Raw genomic sequence first — 19,843 nt, 5'->3', positions numbered from 1 at the left:
GTAGCACTAATAAGAAATACCATACCACGAAGAAAGTGTGGTCGTTAGGACAGTGTTCTGGCAAAACAAAACCTTGAATACCCCAAATACTGTTGAGTGTTAAAGTAAACGTTCGAAGAAATGGCGAAAATTTCAAGCGTTGGTGGACAACACCAGTAATTTCTACATCATCTGTTGCAGAAATGAAGTGCGGGAACGCGAAGGAGCTATGGAGGAACACTTGGACAAAGATTTCATTGACGGATACCTGAGAAAAATTGAAGAAAACAAAGGGAAGGATTCTCACTTCACTCGTAAGTTTGGGTGGAAGCACTTATAAGGGGAGTGGAGACAAAGTACGCTTGTTCGCGAAGACGGGGAAAAAAAAAAAAAGAACGAAGGGGCGCAGGAGGCTACGTTGACATAAAGAGGGGTACGTGAGACAAATGGAGCATCAGTGTTGCACAGTAGGATGTGAACACGAAAAGAAGAAGGGGGGAGGCAAAAAGAATAAGTGCCAGTTGTTCACCTTTTTGACAAAATTTGCAGAAAACAGCACCATTTTATTTCCTCACTGAGATGGCTAAGCCCCCGAGTTCATAAAGTGGCTAAGAACTCTAAATGACAACGTTATTGTGGTATTGACAGTTAAAAACGCCAGAAAAAGCTTGTACATTAATAAGTGACTTTGTCTGGTGAAGAAAGTATAGGTTTGGAACATTGTGCACACAACAATGCCTGTTCGCGTGTGTGTACGTAGGTGTGTACGTAGGTGTGTGTGTATGTGTGGGTTGTTCACCGAATAATCATCCCGAGTATTTGAGCACCTTAGACTTTCAGAAGACGTAACTCACAAAGTCTCATTCCAAGTACTACATGCCACATGGGCGTGTCCAAGCAAGATCTGGGTAGGTGTGAAGTTGGGGGTTTCAGCCTCCGTCCCTTTCCGAGTTTTTCAGTTTGTATGTCGAACCATTACCGCCTCTATTCTTGAAGTAATGATATACTTCTGCCTTACAAATACGTATGAATCACTTTATTGCAGATTACGTAAAAAAAAGAAAAATGTAAGCATTAAACCACAAAGCTGCTATTTCTTCATGGCGAAAAAGAAAGAGACCGGTCTTCATGCTCACGGTTAAGATACGTTCGCTACAAGCTATATATTCTTGTTGAATATAGCTATATCGAATCGATCGCAAGCAAGATAAACGATTTGGGAAAAACGAAGGCTCTGAGTGTTCAGATGATGTTGAACGAGGAATGCAACTGAAGCCAACACTTCGACGAAAGAATTAGCTTCAGTCCTAGTCAAATCAGCAAAGCTTCTAAGGAGGGCGAACATTGCCCTGACGAAAACAAGTCTTTCAATATTCAACGAGTTCGAATCAATGCAAAGCAGGTGCGATTCTAGCAGCAACCGCTGCTAATAATGATAGTAATTACACATTTACCTAAAGCAATCTAGTTGGTGAGCACAAAAGTTTTCTTGCAGTTTCAACGCTCGTTGGCAGCACGGTCAACTTCTACAGTGCAGCTACTAACACCGTGCGAAGCGCAGTCCTGTGGAACCTGTACATAGCGGCCAGTGACCCGGACGGTCAGCAATCACGAATACAGAGCGAAATCGACGCAGCGATTGGACGCAAGACGGCGCCCGCTTGGGAAGACAGGCGTCGGACGCCGTTTACAATGGCGTGCATTCTAGAGGCACTCCGCTGGAGGACTACGGCTCCACTAGGTCTGCAGAGGGCGTAAGTGGATCATTGGAAACAACGTTCCATCGCGTATGAAAATGCAGTGCCTGTTATAGCTGTGCCACCATTCATAGCTGCATACCTGTGTTTCTGCAGATATGCAGGTATGGGAAAGTTGTATCGCTCAAGGAAAATAGAAATAAAAGCTGGGTCATGAGTTAAGAGAATACTTAGATGGAAATCCAAAGCTGCAGAAAAATACACAAATTGAGGAATCAGAAACAGCACTTTAATACGTGCTAAATGGCACATGCAACACAGACAGTTGCGAATCAGAAAACGCTACTGTTTAGGGCTGTGTGCCGAGTGCCACCTTTCCCAGTAACCAGGTTTACGAGCATTACCTTGCCCTTCTTCAATAATACAAGCATACTGTAGTGATATCGAAAAAAACAACAACAAGCACTGCAAATAGTGGTTAAATAAAATACTGATTGCCGTCTGATGTTATCATTATTATTGTGTTTAACATAGAAAAAGTAGCTCTACATTTTCCTCTTTTCTTGATTGGAGTCTAGATGAACAATAGGATTGTTAAACAAAAATGGAACACTGCAAACGACAAAGACTCGCGCAGTCAATTGGTGTCTTCAGCAGACACTGTCTTTGCACATGCAGATCAAGGTTGTCTTCAGAGTTCGTAATGGGGCTTCAGAGCGGTACTATACACCGAAGAGTGCAAACAACTCTTGGAAAAGGTTCCAGAACGAAGTTTTGATCGTTCAACCCATATAAAAAACGCGGTTTGCTAGCGATATAGTGTGTACTCAACATAAGAGGCAGCTTGTACATTTATTCGGCATTGAGAGCACGTTTAGCTCATTGGCATTGTAGAGCTTCTTGGGACCAGAAGTACAGTAAATAATACGCAATAAATCACGTGGTTAGGACATCCAGAATAATTGAAAACGCAGGAAGATTCCGATTAGGCGCATGGCAGCTTGCTGCTTCGTCTAGTGCCAACATAAATGATCGGAGGCCTTTCTAGATAGAACACAACGAAGTGCTTAAGATTAAGCAAAATCTTCAAGAAAAGCATTGCTTGGTCAGGCCAACATGTTCACCAAATAACATTATATTGGCGTACACAAATTTCCAGGCACTCTAATGTTATTTGACATTAAATACAGCGCAAAAGTGAATGACCCAATTTGATATCACTTCGGCGATCAATGGTTATTGTGTTGCATAAAAAGCATGGTGGTTTGTTTTCGTTTATACAAATGACGGCCATTATGTTGCGACAGCTCCATAGTGCGTTTCACAGTGCAGGCCGTGACACGGTAATATGCGGGTACCACGTTCCTGCCGGCACAATGGTGGTTGCAAACCTGTGGGGACTTCACAACGACCCTGCCTACTGGCCCGAGCCATCGAAGTATGATCCCACGCGATTTCTCAAAGCTGACGGCACTGAGGTGGATGAGAAGCCAGCGGCGTTTCTTCCTTTTGGAACGGGTAAGGTCACATAGCAGCAACGGTTTCACATGAAAAGACTCCGTGTTAATTGGTTCTTACAGGACCCTTAATGCATTACGAGTTAAAAGACAAGAAAGGGTATTTCCCTTGCTTTCACTGCCCTTCTTTCTGACTACATACTCTCCTCGCCACTTATTCATTCACAAAGCGTGTGATACACGTCAGCAGTGAACGCTGACGCTGTAACTAATTCGCGCTTTTGGCTACATGCTGTTATCTCCGCTGGCACAATCTAAAAGACAAAAAAAAGAATGAAATCGGCTGATCAGGTGCTACTGTCATGCAAGACGAGGAAAAAAGGGCGCGCGACTGCATGGTAAAGCAGGAGAGGGAAAAAATTCTCGAATGGTATCCCTCGTATCTGGGAAATCTAGCATTTATTTCCTCATGACGTTGCGAGAACAGACTGTTGACGTCACGAATTTTGGCGAAATAGCGGGGAACGATAGGAGAAAATAACGAACTCGTTGTTTCTATTTCCATCACCTATTTATTGGTTTTTAAACAGTGTCGCAAAGGGTCTGCAAGAAAATACACACGCAAGTGAAAAAAACCGTCAGCTGAAACGTGATAGCTTCACATTATTCAAGGCAAAAAAAAAAAAGACAAATGCGTACAAACGCATGCCTATGTGACTGGCCGCATGATTCGCTTATAGTTTATGTGGAAGCCTCAATGTTTTTGCCGGGACGCTTTTGTATGCCAGCTTGCTTCAGGGAGTGTAAAACATTTGTCGCATGAGCAAAACGCCAACAGGGCACTGAGGAACAATTTTTCTTTAGAGGTATGAAATTAGGACAGCGTCAAATGTTACGAATTTCACTGTGTAAACGATAGATATTGTAGCGATGCTGAGGCCGACAGGTTAAAAAACAAGCGTATTTATTAGGGCGAACTTGTGCCCACGATTCTAAAGACTATGGTCGTCAAGTCCAAGTTGCCGAGTGGCACAGGTCCAACTATCTTCCTCTTCCTCGTTTTTGGAGCGCCCGAATGCGTGGCGCATGCCAGCCGAGCCGGGTCTTGCTGGTGCTGGTGCTACGATTATTGTGAAGGGCTGCTTGAACGTGGCGAACCTGTCGCAGCATTACCCCCCTCCTCAGACGAATCGTCCCGATGCTTAAGACAGTGAAAAGATACATGCGCACTCTTACTCGTTTTTCGACGATCTGTCATGATAGGGCTTCATGCGGACTACGTGTACCACTTCCGTGGGATTGCGGCGTCTTGAACTCACGTGTCCAGCGGATCTGACTTCATAAGCGACGTTGCTGATACGGTTGAGTACTTCATAAGGGCCGAAGTATCGGCAAAGAAGCTTTTCAGAGAGTCTGCGGCGGCGCACTGGTATCCATATCCACACTTTGTCACCGGGATGATAAAGTGCGTTACTGCGTCGCTTGTTGTACCGACTAGAATCGACGTGCTGTTGGTGGCGTATTCGGTATCTTGCCATTTGCCGTGCTTCTTCGGCTCTTTGCAAGAAGTCATCTAAGTCAGGTGGATAGCTGCTTTCGTCCTGTAGTGGTAAAATGGCATCCAGCGGGGTGGTCACTCTTCGGCCGAATACTAGTTCGAAAGGGGCAACGTGGGTTGTTTCTTGAACGGCTGTATTATATGCGAATGTTACGTAGGGTAATATTTCATCCCACTGTTTATGTTTAACATCGACATACATTGATAGCATGTCGGTCAGAGTTCTGTTGAGGCGTTTGGTTAAGCCATTTGACTGAGGGTGATACGCCGTTGTTCTCTGTGATCGGTATTTGTCATGCGCATCAGGCATTGCATTAGGTCTGCAGTAAATGCGGTGCCCCGATCCATAATAACGACGATGGGCGCACCATGTCTGAGCACTATGTTGTTCACAAAGAACTTGGCGACTTCGGCAGCTGTCGCACTGTCATCATCATCATCATCATCATCATCATCATCATCATCATCATCATCAGCCTGACTACGTCCACTGCAGGACAAAGGCCTCTCCCATGTTCCGCCAGTTAACCCGGTCCTGTGCTTGCTGCTGCCAATTTATACCTGCAAACTTCTTAATCTCATCTGCCCACCTAACCTTCTGTCTCCCCCTAACCCGCTTCCCTTCTCTGGGAATCCAGTCAGTTACCCTTAATGACCAGCGGTTATCCTGTCTACGCGCTACATGTCCTGCCCATGTCCATTTCTTCTTCTTGATTTCAGCTATGATATCCTTAACCCCCGTTTGTTTCCTAATCCACTCCGCTCTCTTCTTGTCTCTTAAGGTTACACCTACCATTTTTCTTTCCATTGCTCGCTGCGTCGTCCTCAATTTAAGCTTAACCCTCTTTGTAAGTCTCCAGGCTTCTGCTCCGTAGCTAAGTATCGGCAAGATACAGCTGTTATATACCTTCCTCTTGAGGGATAGTGGCAATCTACCTGTCATAATTTGAGAGTGCTTGCCGAATGTGCTCCACCCCATTCTTATTCTTCTAGTTACTTCAATCTCGTGGTTCGGCTCTGCGGTTATTACCTGCCCTAAGTAGACATAGTCTTTTACAACTTCAAGTGCACTATTACCTATCTCGAAGCGCTGCTCCTTGCCGAGGTTGTTGTACATTACTGTCGTTTTCTGCAGATTAATTTTAAGGCCCACCTTTCTGCTCTCCTTGTCTAATTCCGTAATCATGAGTCGCAATTCGTCCCCCGAGTTACTCAGCAATGCAATGTCATCGGCGAAGCGCAGGTTACTAAGGTATTCTCCATTGACTCTTATCCCTAACTGTTCCCATTCTAGGCTTCTGAAAACCTCCTGTAAGCACGCGGTAAATAGCATTGGGGAAATTGTGTCCCCCTGCCTTACACCCTTCTTGATTGGTATTCTGTTGCTTTCTTTATGAAGCACTATGGTAGCAGTTGATCCCCTGTAGATTTCTTTCAGAATGTTTATATATACTTCATCTACGCCCTGATTCCGCAGTGTTTGCATGACGGCTGATATTTCTACTGAATCAAACGCCTTCTCGTAATCTATGAAGGCTATGTATAGTGGTTGGTTATACTCTGAGCGTTTCTCTATTACCTGATTGATAGTATGAATGTGGTCAATTGTTGAGTAGCCTGTTCGAAATCCTGCTTGTTCCTTTGGTTCATTGAATTCTAATGTTTTCTTTACTCTGTTAGCAATCACCTTTGTAAATAGCTTGTATACTACAGAGAGCAAGCTGATCGGCCTGTAATTCTTCAAGTCCTTGTCATCTCCTTTCTTATGTATTCAGATGATGTTAGCGTTCTTCCAAGACTCTGGCACTCTTCCCGTCAGGAGACACCTCGTAAACAGGGTGGCTAGTTTTTCTAACACAATCTGTCCTCCATCTTTCAGCAGATCTGATGTTACCTGATCCTCACCAGCAGCTTTGCCCCTTTTCATGCTCTCCAAAGCTTTTCTGACTTCTTCTATCATTACTGGTGGGGTGTAATATGGGTTACTGCTAGTTCTTATAGTATTAAGGTCGTGGTTGTCTCGGCTGCTGTACAGATATCTGTAAAACTCTTCCGCTATTTTAACTATCCTATCCATATTGGTAGTTATTTTGCCTTCTTTGTCCCTTAGTGCATACATCCGACTTTTGCCTATCCCAAGTTTCCTCTTCACTGCTTTGACGCTTCCTCCGTTTTTCAGAGCGTGTTCAATTCTCTCCATGTTATACCTTCTTACATCGCATACCTTACGTCTATTAATCAACTTCGAAAGCTCTGCCAGTTCTATTTTGTCTGTTGTACTTGACACTTTCATAATTTGACGCTTCTTAATTAGGTTCTTTGTTTCCTGGGAAAGCTTGCCAGTGTCCTGTGTAACTACCCTGCCTCCAACTTCCACTGCACACTCCGTAATGATACTCGTCAGATTATCATTCATTGTATCTACGCTAAGGTTGGTTTTCTCACTAAGAGCCGAGTACCCGTTCTGCAGCGACACTCTGAATTCCTGTACTTTCCCTCTCAGTGCTAGCTGATTGATTGGCTTCTTGCGTATCAGTTTCTGTCGTTCCTTCTTCAAGTCTAGGCGAATTCGAGACCATACCATTCTATGGTCACTGCATCGTACCTTGCCAATCACTTCCACATCCTGCACGATTCCAGGGTGTGCACTCATTATAAATCTATTTCGTTCTTATTTTCGCCATTAGGGCTCCTCCATGTCCACTTGCGGTTTTCTCGTTTTCGGTAGAAGGTATCCAAAATCCGTAAATTATTGCGTTCTGCGAATTCTACTAGTAGCTCTCCTCTGGCGTTTCTAGTACCGATACCATAATCTCCTACTGCCTGGTCTCCAGCCTGCTTCTTCCCTACCTTTGCATTAAAGTCGCCCATCACTATAGTATACTGTGTTTTTATCTTACTCATTGCCGATTCCACGTCTTCATAGAAGCTTTCGCACTGTATATAGAGTCAGTTTCAGCATAACGGGTGAGATAGTCTGTGGCTACGACTATCCATTTCTTGCCTGCACACGATGTCGGGAAAAGTCCTAGGAAGTCCATGCCAACTTGTTGGAATGGGGCATCTGGAGGGTCTATTGGCTGGAGAAGGCTGGCTGGTTTTACGGGTGGAGTTTTGCGCCGTTGACATTGACGACAAGTTTTCACGTAGCGCTGCACTGATGCGAGCAACCTAGGTCAATAGCATTTCAGGCGAATCCTGGCGAATGTTCGGCTCACACCCATGTGTCCAGATGTTGGCTCGTCGTGGCATGCGTGCAGAATTTCCTCTCGCATGGCTGTGGGCACGACTAGTAAAAACGTTTCACCATTAGGTTCGAAGTTTCTCCTGTAAAGGACACTTCCTCGAAGGCAGAACGCGGAGAGCCCTCTGGAGAATATGCGAGGGACTTGAACGTCGAGACCCTGCAGGTGTTGTATAAGCGCCAGCAAATCCGGGTCATCTCGTTGTAGTTGAGCGATTTCGGATGCGTCGACAACGCCTAGAAACGGGAAGTCTTCCTCTTCAGGTACACTTGGATCGACGGGAGAGCGTGACAGGCTGTCGGCATCGCTGTGTTTCCTTCCAGATTTGTACACGACCGTAGTTACATACTCCTGCAGCCTAAGGCTCCATCTTGCTACTCGACCTGACGGGTCCTTGAGACTTGCCAGCCAGCATAGAGCATGGTGGTCACTGACAGCTCTTAACAGTCTACCATAAAGGTAGGGTCGAAACTTGTTTATGGCCCAGATGACTGCGAGGCACTCTTTTTCAGTTGCAGAGTAGTTTGCCTCAGCTTTTGATAGTTTGCGGCTGGCATAGACTAACACTTTCTCTTGACCATTTTGCCACTAGACAAGGATGGCGCCGAGGCCGCCATTGCTGGCATCAGTATGGACTTCAGTGTTGGCTGTCTCATCAAAATGGGCAAGTATTGGTGAACCCTGTCGTCGTTTTCTTAATTCGTCAAAAGCTTTCTGTTGTTCGCTTTCCCATGTGAAGGGCACGTCGTCTTTTGTCAGTTTTGTAAGAGGTTCCGCAATCTTTGAGAAGTTTTCCACAAATCGCCTATAGTAGGCACATAAACCCAAAAATCGACACACTGACTTTTTGTCTCTGGAACCTCTGAACAGCGGCTGTCTTTTCGGGATCAGGACGAACACCATGGAACTAATGACATGTCCAAAGAATCGCAGCTCTTCGAAGCCGAAGTGGCATTTTTCGGGTTTGTTTGTCAATTTTGCTGACCGGATGGCTTCCAATACTGTGCGTAGTCGCTCTAGATGTTTGTCAAACGTTGCAGAGAATACCACCACGTCATCCAAATACACTAGGGATGACTGCCATTTCAATCCGGCGAGGACAGTGTCCATCATTCGCTGGAACGTCGCTGGTGCGGAACAGAGGCCGAATGGAAGCGCTTTGAATTCGTAGAGGCCATCTGGTGTTACAAATGCCGTTTTTTCACGGTCCCGCTCGTCGACCTCTATTTGCCAATATCCGATTTTCAGATCTAAGGAGGAGAAAAACTTTGCGGATCGCAACCGATCTACTGTATCGTCGATTCGTGGCAAGGGGTAGACATCTCGTTTAGTTACACTTATAATGAAGGAATGATGACAACAAAAGGGAACAGCAAGCATCATCGCAGAGTAAGGCACCACGAGATCGGCGCTCGAGCTCCTCCATCTTCCTCGTCCTGTCACTATCTCCAATCTCCCACCTGCCCGTTTGATTCGCCCAATAAACCTCTTTACATTTGGTGAATCGTGCTGGGTAACCACATCGCCTACAACCTGGAACTCCGATCTCGCACCCTGCCGTCGACCATGCAAGTTGACGCTGCCCAACAAACAATGCCTCTCGCGGCCGCTACTTGTCCCGGCCCGGTTCATCAGCGAGACCCCCTGATCTTTGCCGGCACCGAAGACCAGGACGTTGAGGACTGGCTGTCGTCATACGAGAAAGTCAGTGGACCCAACAGGTGGGATGACGCTGCTAAGTTAGGCACTGTCAATTTTTATCTCACCGACGTGGCCAAGCTGTGGTATACGAACCACGAAACCGAGTTCGCGAATTGGTCCGCCTTAAAGGAGGCAATACGTGCCGTTTATGGTCGTCCTGCCTTACGGAAGCTACGCGCCGAACAACGTCTGCGCACACGGGCACAGGAGCCAGGTGAAACTTTCACATCATATATAGAAGATGTGATTGATCTCTGCCGGCGCGTCGATGCTTCCATGAGCGAGAGTGCGAAGATACAGCACATTATGAAAGGCGTCGACGATGACGTTTTCCAGATGCTTCTCGCGAAGTCTCCAAGCACTGTGGCAGAAGTAGTGACTTTGTGCCAAAGCTATGATGAATTGCGGAGGCAACGAGCTCAGACGCGACGCTCATTCCAGACAATCCAACCAGTGACCGCACTGGACGCTATGACTGACCAGACAAACCTTCTCGCACAAATGAAAGACTTCGTGCGAGAGGAAGTGGCTCGACAGCTTTCTCTGCTGCCTTTTGCTCAACGCCAGGAGCTCTCGCACCTACAGCCACTGCGACACCCACCACCATTGGCTCCCATGCTCCGACATGTGGTCCAGGAGCAGATTTCCGAGGCTATGCCGGTGCCTTTGCAGCAGCCCCCCGTCACCGCGCCTCTTACTTACGCTGAGGCACTAAAGCGGCAGCAGCGACACCACCCCCGTCGTTCCAGGGACTGCCGTATACCTCAGCCCCGACTCAGCCGTACACCGCCTGGGTTCCTCCCAGTGCCACCACAGCCTCGACTCACCCGTCTGCCGCATGGACTGGTCCCCTTGTCGCCAATACTTGGAGAACGCGCGATAACCGGCCCATCTGTTTTGCGTGCGGTGGCCCTGGCCATATCGCCCGTTACTGCCGTCGTCGCGTGCCGGGATACACAGACGCCCGGACACAGAACAGCTTCATGGACCTTTCTCCATCCCGTCTGGAAAATTCTGACCCTCAGTCAAGCTCGTCTTCACGGGAATGTCCGCGTACTATGTCTGGTCGCTCACCTTCACCCCGTCGTCGCTCCCTGTCACCCATACGTCGTCGGCCAGCTCCTGAACACGAGGGAAACTAACCGCCGCAGTTCAGGAGGCAATAACTGCGCTCTCGAAATGCTCAAGTCCTCGGACATTGCCGTCGAATATTGTCGAAGTTTTTGTAGAAGGTACTCGAGCATATGCTCTAGTGGATACTGGTGCTGCGTGGATACTGGTGCTGACGACGCCTCTTAATATGATGTCCTTGCAAACAGCGAATGGGGACCCGGTTCAGCCTGTAGCCGCCTGTACTGTCCGACTGATGATCGCGAAGGACCACTACACTGTTGAGTTTATTGTCCTGTCGTCATGCTCACACGACATCATACTTGGATGGGATTTTTTATCGCGTAACCGTGCCGTTATTGATTGTGCAAGATCGGAGCTTGAACTTTTCCCGTTTTACGACCAACCAACCAGCCGCATTCAGCCCGCCGTACACAAACTCGTCGTCAAAAAAGGCACTGAAATTCCTCCGACAGCAGCTGTGTTGCTCCCCGTGTTCTGTGACGGCATTAGGAACGAAGCTGCGATCTTTGAGCCATCAAGCCTCTTCCTTAGTCGAAGATCACTTGTTCTGCCTTATTCAACCCTCTCTATTTCTGAAGGAAACAGTGCTCTTTGCCTCATCAATCCCCTTCCGTATCCCGTTGAACTGTTTCAAGGTGAATCTCTTGGACACGTGCATGCCATTGATAAAGAAGAAATTTTTACCCTGCCGCCAGATTGTTCCGATGACTACGACGCCATCAGTGCCCTCAACCCTTCCAATATACCACCTTGCGAGCTTTTCGATTCATCGATTGCCGACGGACTATCGCCATCTGAACGCTCTGAGCTCCTGCAGCTGCTCTACCAGTTTCGTGAATCCTTTGACGTTGCTCAACCTACCCTTGGCCGAACTCCCAGTTTTTACCACCGCATCGACACAGGTGCCAATGCGCCAGTACGACAGCGACCATACCGTGTTTCCGCCACGGAACGTCAGGTTATCACCGAACACGTTGACGATATGCTCAAGCGCGACGTTATCCGACCTTCCCAAAGTCCATGGGCATCACCTGTCGTTCTTGTTAAGAAGAAGGATGGTACAATTCGCTTCTGCGTTGATTACAGGCGCTTAAATAAGATCACTCGCAAAGACGTATACCCTTTGCTCAGGATTGATGACGCCCTTGATTGCTTACAAGGTGCCGAGTTTTTTTCGTCGTTAGATTTGCGTTCGGGGTATTGGCAGGTGCCCTTAGCAGATGGTGATCGTCCAAAAACAGCATTCGTGACACCGGACGGGCTATATGAGTTCAATGTCATGCCCTTCGGCCGCTGCAATGCGCCGGCCACATTCGAGCGCATGATGGACTCGGTTCTGCGGGGTTTTAAATGGAACATATGCCTCTGCTACCTCGACGATATCGTCGTCTTTGCACCCGATTTCGCAACACACCTTGTACGCCTGAAACATGTCCTCACGTGTCTGAAGAATGCGCAGCTCCAACTGAATCTCAAGAAATGCCACTTCGCTGCTCGGACGCTCACCATTCTCGGTCACGTCGTATCAAAGGATGGTGTTCTTCCCGACCCGGCTAAACTACGCGCTGTTGCTGAATTCCCCAAACCAACGACTGTAAAACACTTACGCAGCTTCGTAGGATTGTGCTCCTACTTTCGTCGGTTTGTGCGCAACTTTGCCTCCATAATTGCCCCTTTGACCCAACTTTTAAGCAGTGCCAATGACATCTCATCATGGTCTTCCGAATGTGATCACGCATTTACCACTCTTCGCCGTCTCCTGACATCACCACCTATATTGCGCCACTATGATCCCACGGCTGCAACTGAAATCCATACAGACGCCAGTGGTGTCGGTCTCGGTGCAGTTCTCGCTCAACGCAAGCCTGAATCCCCTGAGTATGTCGTCGCCTACGCCAGCAGAACGCTCAACAAGGCTGAGGTAAACTACAGTGTTACCGAAAAAGAGTGCTTAGCCATACTTTCGCCAATTGTGAAATTTCGCCCATACTTATATGGCCGCACCTTTGCTGTAGTTACAGACCATCATGCCTTATGTTGGTTGTCGTCGCTGAAGGATCCATCAGGTCGCCTTGCTCGTTGGGCTCTGCGACTTCAAGAGTATGACATCTGCGTCGTGTACCGTTCCGGCCGCCAACATGCCGATGCTGATGCGCTCTCACGATCACCACTGTCGGCTGAGGCTGCCTCTATATCTTCTATGGAACACGCGCTGTCCGCTCTTGACATCGACACAATGACCTCTGCACAGCGCGACGATCCATGGATAACTTCGCTTCTGGACGTCTTATCTGGGGTACCGACACTTCCCATCACTCGAGCAATGCGACGCCAGGCTTCGCACTTCACCATTCGAGGTGGCCTCTTGTACCGGCGCAATTACTCACCAGACGGCAGGAAGTGGCTGCTCGTTATTCCCCGAAAGCTGCGCTCTACAATCTGTGCATCATTTCACTCCGACCCGCAATGCGCTCACGCCGGTGTCTTCAAGACCTACGAGCGTTTAAGGAAGCGGTACTACTGCCGTGAGATGTTTACTTTTGTTCGACAGTTTATTCGCGGCTGCCACGAGTGTCAGCGACGAAAACAGCCACCGAATGCAGGGGCAGCTCCACTACAGCCGCTTGCGTGCCTTGACCGCCCATTCGATCGCGTCGGAATCGACCTTTATGGACCACTGCCATTGACCACAGCAGGTAACCGGTGGGCTATCGTTGCTGTAGATCATCTGACACGGTACGCCGAAACCGCTGCTCTTCCTACGGCGACCGCTCAGGACGTCGCATCTTTCATCCTCCATCGGTTTGTGTTGCGTCACGGCCCTCCTCGCGAGCTCTTCAGTGACCGGGGCCGTGTATTTCTATCCGACGTAATCAAGGCACTTCTCCGTCAGTGCCATATTGTACACCGGATGAGTACTGCTTACCACCCTCAGACGAATGGCCTGACTGAGCGGTTTAATCGGACCCTGGGTGACATGCTCGCGACGCATGTGGCATCTGACCAAACGAACTGGGACCTGGTTCTTTCGTTTGCGACCTACGCGTACAACACCGCTACCCAAGTCACCACCGGCTTTTCTCCATTCTACCTTCTATACGGACGTCAACCATCGCACACAATCGACACTTTGCTGCCATACGCACCAGATGTATCTGAGTGCACGACCGTGTCTGAAGCCGCCCGTCACGCCGAAGAATGCCACCAACTAGCGAAGCAGTTTACTACGGCTGACCAGCAACGCCAGAAAAAGGCCCGCGATGACGACCACCCTCCTGCCGCCAAGTTTGCCCCTAGAACCCTTGTATGGCTGTATGTACCACCTTGTGCACCTGGTTTGTCTACCAAGCTACTTTCAAATTACCATGGCCCATACTGCGTGGTAGAGCGCACATCGCCCGTCAATTACGCCATTGAACCGCTTACGCCACCCGGTGACCATCGTCGGCGTGGACACGATATTGTTCATGTGGACCACTTGAAGCCGTACTTCGACCCGCTCGTTCCTACTTGTTAGATCGCCAGGATGGCTTGATCTTTCTCGACGGGGGCAAATATAATGAAGGAATGATGACAACAAAAGGGAACAGCGAGCATCATCGCAGAGTAAGGCACCACGAGATCGGCGCTCGAGCTCCTCCATCTTCCTCGTCCTGTCGCTATCTCCAATCTCCCACCTGCCCGTTTGGTTCGCCCAATAAACCTCTTTACACACTGTACAGTTTTCTGTAGTCGACACAGAATCTAAGTGTGTTGTCTTTCTTTTTAACGAGCACTACGGGGGACGCCCATGGACTATTCTAAGGCTGGATGACATCATCCGAAAGCATCTCCTCCACTTGCTTCTTGATAATTTCCCGTTCTTTCTGTGACACCCGATATGGATGCTGGCATATAGGCCTCGTGTCGTCTTGCGTTATAATTCTGTGTTTCGTGATTGACGTGCGCTGGACCTTCGAGGCACTTGAAAAGCAATCAGAGAATTCTTTTACCAAGGCGTAAATCTGTTTCTTTTGACTGTCCGGAAGGCTCTGATTGACGGTCACGGATGTGTCGATGTTGCAGGCCACTGGTCGAGTGGTTGATGTCATTAAGCTGCATAGTTCAGTCGCGAATACAGAAGTCGTGTAAATAGGCAATAGCCGTGCCTTGAGTGATGTGTTGAAGCTCATTGTAGAAATTTGTGAGTAGGACATCTGCACGGCCATTCGTCAAGTGAACAAGACCCCTAGCTACGCAGACACCTTTGTTCAAAAACAGCCCTACATTTGTATCCGCTATACCTTCGCGGTTGTACAATGCACCATTTTCTACGAGCACCATTATACTGCAGCGTGGCGGCACAGTTACGTCATCATGAACAACGCGTAGAGCAGTTAGGCGTCGTTCCTCAGATTCCTCCACAGGTATAGCTCGTTCATTCGAAAACGACACGCTGGACTTACGCAGGTTAATTACGGCACCATTAGCTCGCAAAAAATCCATTCCTATAATGAGTTCTTGAACATTCTGGCAGCACAATGAAATCGGCCACGTAAATAAAGCCCCGTATTTCAAGTCTTGCAGTGCATCTGCCAAGGGGCGTAATAATGTGACCGCCTGCCGTGCGTATCTGCGATCCACTCCACTGTGTCACAACTTTGTTTAGCTTTTTCACCATCTTGTGACTTATCACTGAAAAATCAGCACCGGTGTCGACTAAGGCATTCAGCTCCCATCCTTCCATTCTCCACCGCAAATTTGAAGTAACGTTTTCGTTGCTGCACCCATCTACCGGAAATACACCGTCATCACCCTCAAACCAAATTGGAGGATCTTCGTAACTGACGTTATCAGCGGCCTCACCTCCACAGGTCACTTGCTTCAGTTTTCCGGGTGTGGACTTGGAGAGCGATGACCAGGCTGCCTTGAAGGTGCACGTGGGCTGGATGACCGGTAGCGCATAGGCGATGGTGACCGTGACCGGTGTTGGCGTAGAGGTGGCGAGTTCTGGCGCGTGGACAAGTACTCCTCAATCTCCGCTGGTCGTTCGCCGTATTGGAGGCACGGTGCATACGACGGGAAGCCTCTTAATCCAGCCTGTCGGTAAGGACAGAATCTGTACAGATGACCCGCTTCCCCACAATGAAAACACAGAGGCCTGCACTCGTGATCACGCCAGACGTCACTTTTCCTGGGCCTATGCTCCACATAGTGATGTGTGCTACGTACTTCTGGGGGCAGATAGGTAGCTGTTGGTTCCCGTGGACGAGGTGTGCTGCGTGCCGCAGGTGGGAGAGGAGTCGTCGCCATCGCAACTGCTGCATTGCTGTGTACCGTGGGTTGTCTGACAACCTCAGAGTATGTTCGGATAGGTCGAACCGGCTGCAGCTCACGCTCTGGCTCTCGTACACCTGCCTCAGTTCGTCACAAACAACGTCCGTAACAGATAGTGCAGTTGGAGTCTGGGGCATTTGCAGTCTGCTCAGTTCTTCTCTGATAACTGATCTAATTAGCTCTCGCAGGGCTTCAACGTCGTTTCGCACGCCTCCGGAGGATACCTGTGCAGATGCGCAGTTAAGACTCCGGTTGTACTGCCGAGCCCGTTGTTCCAGTGTTTTTTCGATGGCCGTCGCTTCCGAGTAAAACTCAGCAACTGTGCTCAGAGGATTGCGGACGAGAACGGCGAACAGCTCTTGCTTCACTCGGCGCATTAGATGGCGCACCTTCTTATCCTCAGCCATGTTGTAATCCGCACGCTTGAACAGACGGACCATGTCCTCAATGTACATAGCAGCACTCTCATTCGTGTGCTGGTTCCTCGATTGAAGAGCTGCCTCCGCCTTTTCTTTCCGGTCTATGTTCGCGAACGCAGCCACCGCTTGTCGTCGAAATACTTCCCAGGTAGACAACGAGGTTTCATGGTTCTCAAACCATGTCTTTGCGAAGTCTTCCAGGGCGAAATATACGCGACGGAGCTTCTCTCTTTCGTCCCATCCATTCAAGCTCGCTACTCTCTCGAACAGGTCCAACCAATCTTCAACATCTTCGTACGAGTCGCCGTGGAATACTGGCGGCTAGTGCGGTTGGCTAATGAACACTTGTGTCGGTGTTACCTGGCTAGTCATAGTGGTGGCATCCATCGTTTGAATTCCCCTTGGTGTGAAGTGAAGATGACCGAACTCAGGTGAGTCACCTCGAAGACGGCGACTTGCCCTCTGGTGTACAGGAGTCACTTCCACGGGGTTGATACGCTGGTCGTCGGGCCTACGCCGTCTTGAGCTCGCGGGGCTTCGATTCATACCCAGCACTTCCACCAGAAATGTAGCGATGCTGAGGCCGACAGGTTAAAAAAACAACTGTCTTTATTAGGGCGAACTTGTGCCCACGATTCTAAAGACTATGGTCGGCACGTCCGAGTAGCCGAGTGGCACAGATCCAACTATCTTTCTCTTCCTCGTTGTTGGAGCGCCTGAACGCGTGGTGCATGCCAGCCGAGCCGGGTCTTGCTGGTGCTGGTGCTACGATGATTGTGAAGGGCTACTTGAACGTGGCGAACCTGTTACAGCAATTTAATCAATTAGCCATTTGAACTCCCCCGCACGACACACCTTGACTATTTAGGGAACGCAGTAGTGGTTAATTGATTACTGACACTTAAGAACCTTCTCGGACGTACCCATATTCAGAATTTGGAGATGGGGTCAAGTGCATCTAACATCACCTAGACGAATGCTATTATATTCTCGTTGTCTAATTTCCTCGCTTGCAGGGAGGAGACAGTGTCCGGGTGAAACGCTAGCCTTGATGGAGGTCTTCCTGTACGTGGCAACAACGCTTCAGAGGTTCAAGGTACTTCCGGAAGACGGCCAGACCATCTCTCTCGTCACTGCACCCGCCGTAATCTCTGTCGCCAACGATGCTCAAAGGTTGCGCTTCATACCGCGATGATAAAACAGTGTGCTTGCGAGCCATTATTACTCAAGCAACACAATTTGGATTGTAAGGATGAACTTAGATAATGGTAGCTTCCTTTTAGATTTGACGACCCCCTCTGGTAAAACAAGGCTATTCAGATGTATAGTTAGAGCTGTTGCACGAATGTCACCGAAGCCTTGACAGAAAAAAAAAAACATGATCGTTGAGCAGATCCGAGTCTTCGGACGTCGTGGGCAAGCCGAATTTAGCAGTTCTATGTAAAAAAAAAAAAACAGAGAAAGCAAAACAGAAATTCGACCAATATTATGAGCAGGTGGTTGGCGATGCTCTTGCGAGAATGGAATTATCCACGCGCTTCTGGCTTGAATCTGAAGACAGTGTAGATTCTGTAGACGGTGGAAGTACAATATCCACAACAGTACTTCCGCTATCTGCAGTCCACGCTGTTGTTTATTTTTTATTTGTTCTTCGCCGAGAAGCTCATTCACACGTGAACAGAGAGTTTCTGTTTCTCCTTTCACTTCCTCTAAATCTGAATAATAAAGGCCAACTGAAGCGGTACCTTGGCTGATATGTCTTAGTAAGGGTGTGCGAATAATCGAACTCTCGAATATTCTTTTTTCGAATGGTATGTGCCATTTTATTCAATTTGCACTGGAATTTTGACTATTCGAACTAGTCGAACTTAATTCGCGAAGACGTCCTATTGACAGGGGCCCCCTCATATTTTTGGTATGCCTACCTTTGGCACAAAAATGGCAGCACATCCACGGGGTGAATGATGGAGAGTGGGGTTAAGCATCCATTCGTTCATTCGTTCTTGCTTCCGTCCGTCTATGCGTCTGTTGGTGTGACCATCCGTGCGTCCATCCGACCGTCCGTGCATGCGTCTGTTGGTGCGTCCCCTCGTCCATCCGTGCGTCCATCCCTGCGTTTGTCCATGCATCCACCCCTGCGTTCGTCTATGCGTCCATCCGTCCATGCAGCCATCCGTGCGTCCGTCCATGCATCTGTCTGTGTGTCCGTTCGTCCATCTAGTCAACACTCCAAGTACCACCACCTCGCATCTTTTCATCATATATTCCGCATATAGACGCACCGCCATCCAGCGGACATTCCAAGGACTGAACGAGAGGTGGCACACGCACACTTTCTTATGGCTTGCGCTTCGTGTCTACTTCCCACCTTTAACCACCACAAGTTCATGGTATATACTAGTTCAGTGTATTCATGGCACTGCGACCCAACGCTCACTAAACCTTTCTTAAACCGAGGAGGTTACGCCCAGCGAGTATAACGTAGCAACCATTTCTCGCCAGATAGTGCTCAATGTACATGACAATGGCTGCTATTGGGAAATGAGAGACAGGAGAATTCGGCTTTTAGTTAACGCGCATACTGCAAATTTTTTATTGTTTATCAACGCACAGGGGAAATCTCCCACTGGCACCACCTTGCAGGTCAAAGCGTAAGACATGTCACGCACTACTACGAGGGACGAATGGGTGCCGCTTTAAAAAGCTTCGCCCATAAATGCACTGTTGTAAAGCTGCCTTTCAAACTTTAGTATGGTAGCAAATGTATCGACGTCAGAAAACTCGTGTTCCGACAAAAAAGTGCACTACACCATTACAATGGTCCCTTCACATTTTTGTTGCGCTTTTTCGCAATATAACTTGGTATTGCGACCAAGTTGTCTCTAGTGCTTTGGTATGGCCATAAACGGATTGACTCGCGAAAGCGCTGGTTCGAATCAAGGAGGTTTTAGTATAATCTTCTTGGTTCGAGCTTAAACGGCATAGGTGGGGTCTTTATTCAATGTCATTTTTGGACTAAAAAGTCTAAAAAAATTGGACAAAATTTTCAGCATCAGAAATTTCAGACATTTTACATATTGCCACAGGCATGGAACGAGGTTTAGCCATGCCAATGCGAGTATGTGCCATGGTGTGAAAGAAGAAGAGGACGGTTGGTGTGTGCTCGTGCTCTAACGTTCGGTTCGGCTCGACGTCCAGTGCTGCTCCTGTGAACAGACGTTCTGGTTGTTCTGTGATCACGTGACATTTTCTGGTGGAGGTGCTGGGTAGTGTTGTATGCACTGCAATCAGCAGCAAGGTCCCGACACTAGTCGCGACTTGGAAGAACCAGCTGACC

General features: G+C 48.3%; 2 protein-coding genes across 3 annotated transcripts in view; one reads left to right on the top strand and one right to left on the bottom strand.

Moving 5' to 3' along the window:
* LOC119179208 (cytochrome P450 2H2) overlaps window positions 1-18,250 on the top strand; it is a 26,110-nt gene extending 7,860 nt beyond the window's left edge. The window contains exons 6-9 of the mRNA XM_037430280.2: window positions 181-293; window positions 1,475-1,733; window positions 3,004-3,194; window positions 17,523-18,250. Of these exons, the coding sequence (XP_037286177.2) occupies window positions 181-293; window positions 1,475-1,733; window positions 3,004-3,194; window positions 17,523-17,701 (742 nt within the window). The 3' untranslated portion in view covers window positions 17,702-18,250. The remainder of the gene's footprint in view (window positions 1-180; window positions 294-1,474; window positions 1,734-3,003; window positions 3,195-17,522) is intronic.
* The window catches only part of LOC119162990 (uncharacterized), a 177,127-nt gene that overhangs the window by 106,468 nt on the left and 50,816 nt on the right, over window positions 1-19,843 (bottom strand). The window lies entirely within an intron of this gene.

The sequence above is a fragment of the Rhipicephalus microplus genome, chromosome 2 (genome assembly GCF_043290135.1).
Source record: "Rhipicephalus microplus isolate Deutch F79 chromosome 2, USDA_Rmic, whole genome shotgun sequence".
Classification (NCBI taxonomy): Eukaryota; Metazoa; Arthropoda; class Arachnida; order Ixodida; family Ixodidae; genus Rhipicephalus; species Rhipicephalus microplus.
The sequence above is the reverse complement of the archived record's forward strand: the minus strand, read 5'-3'. Positions and strand labels throughout refer to the sequence as shown.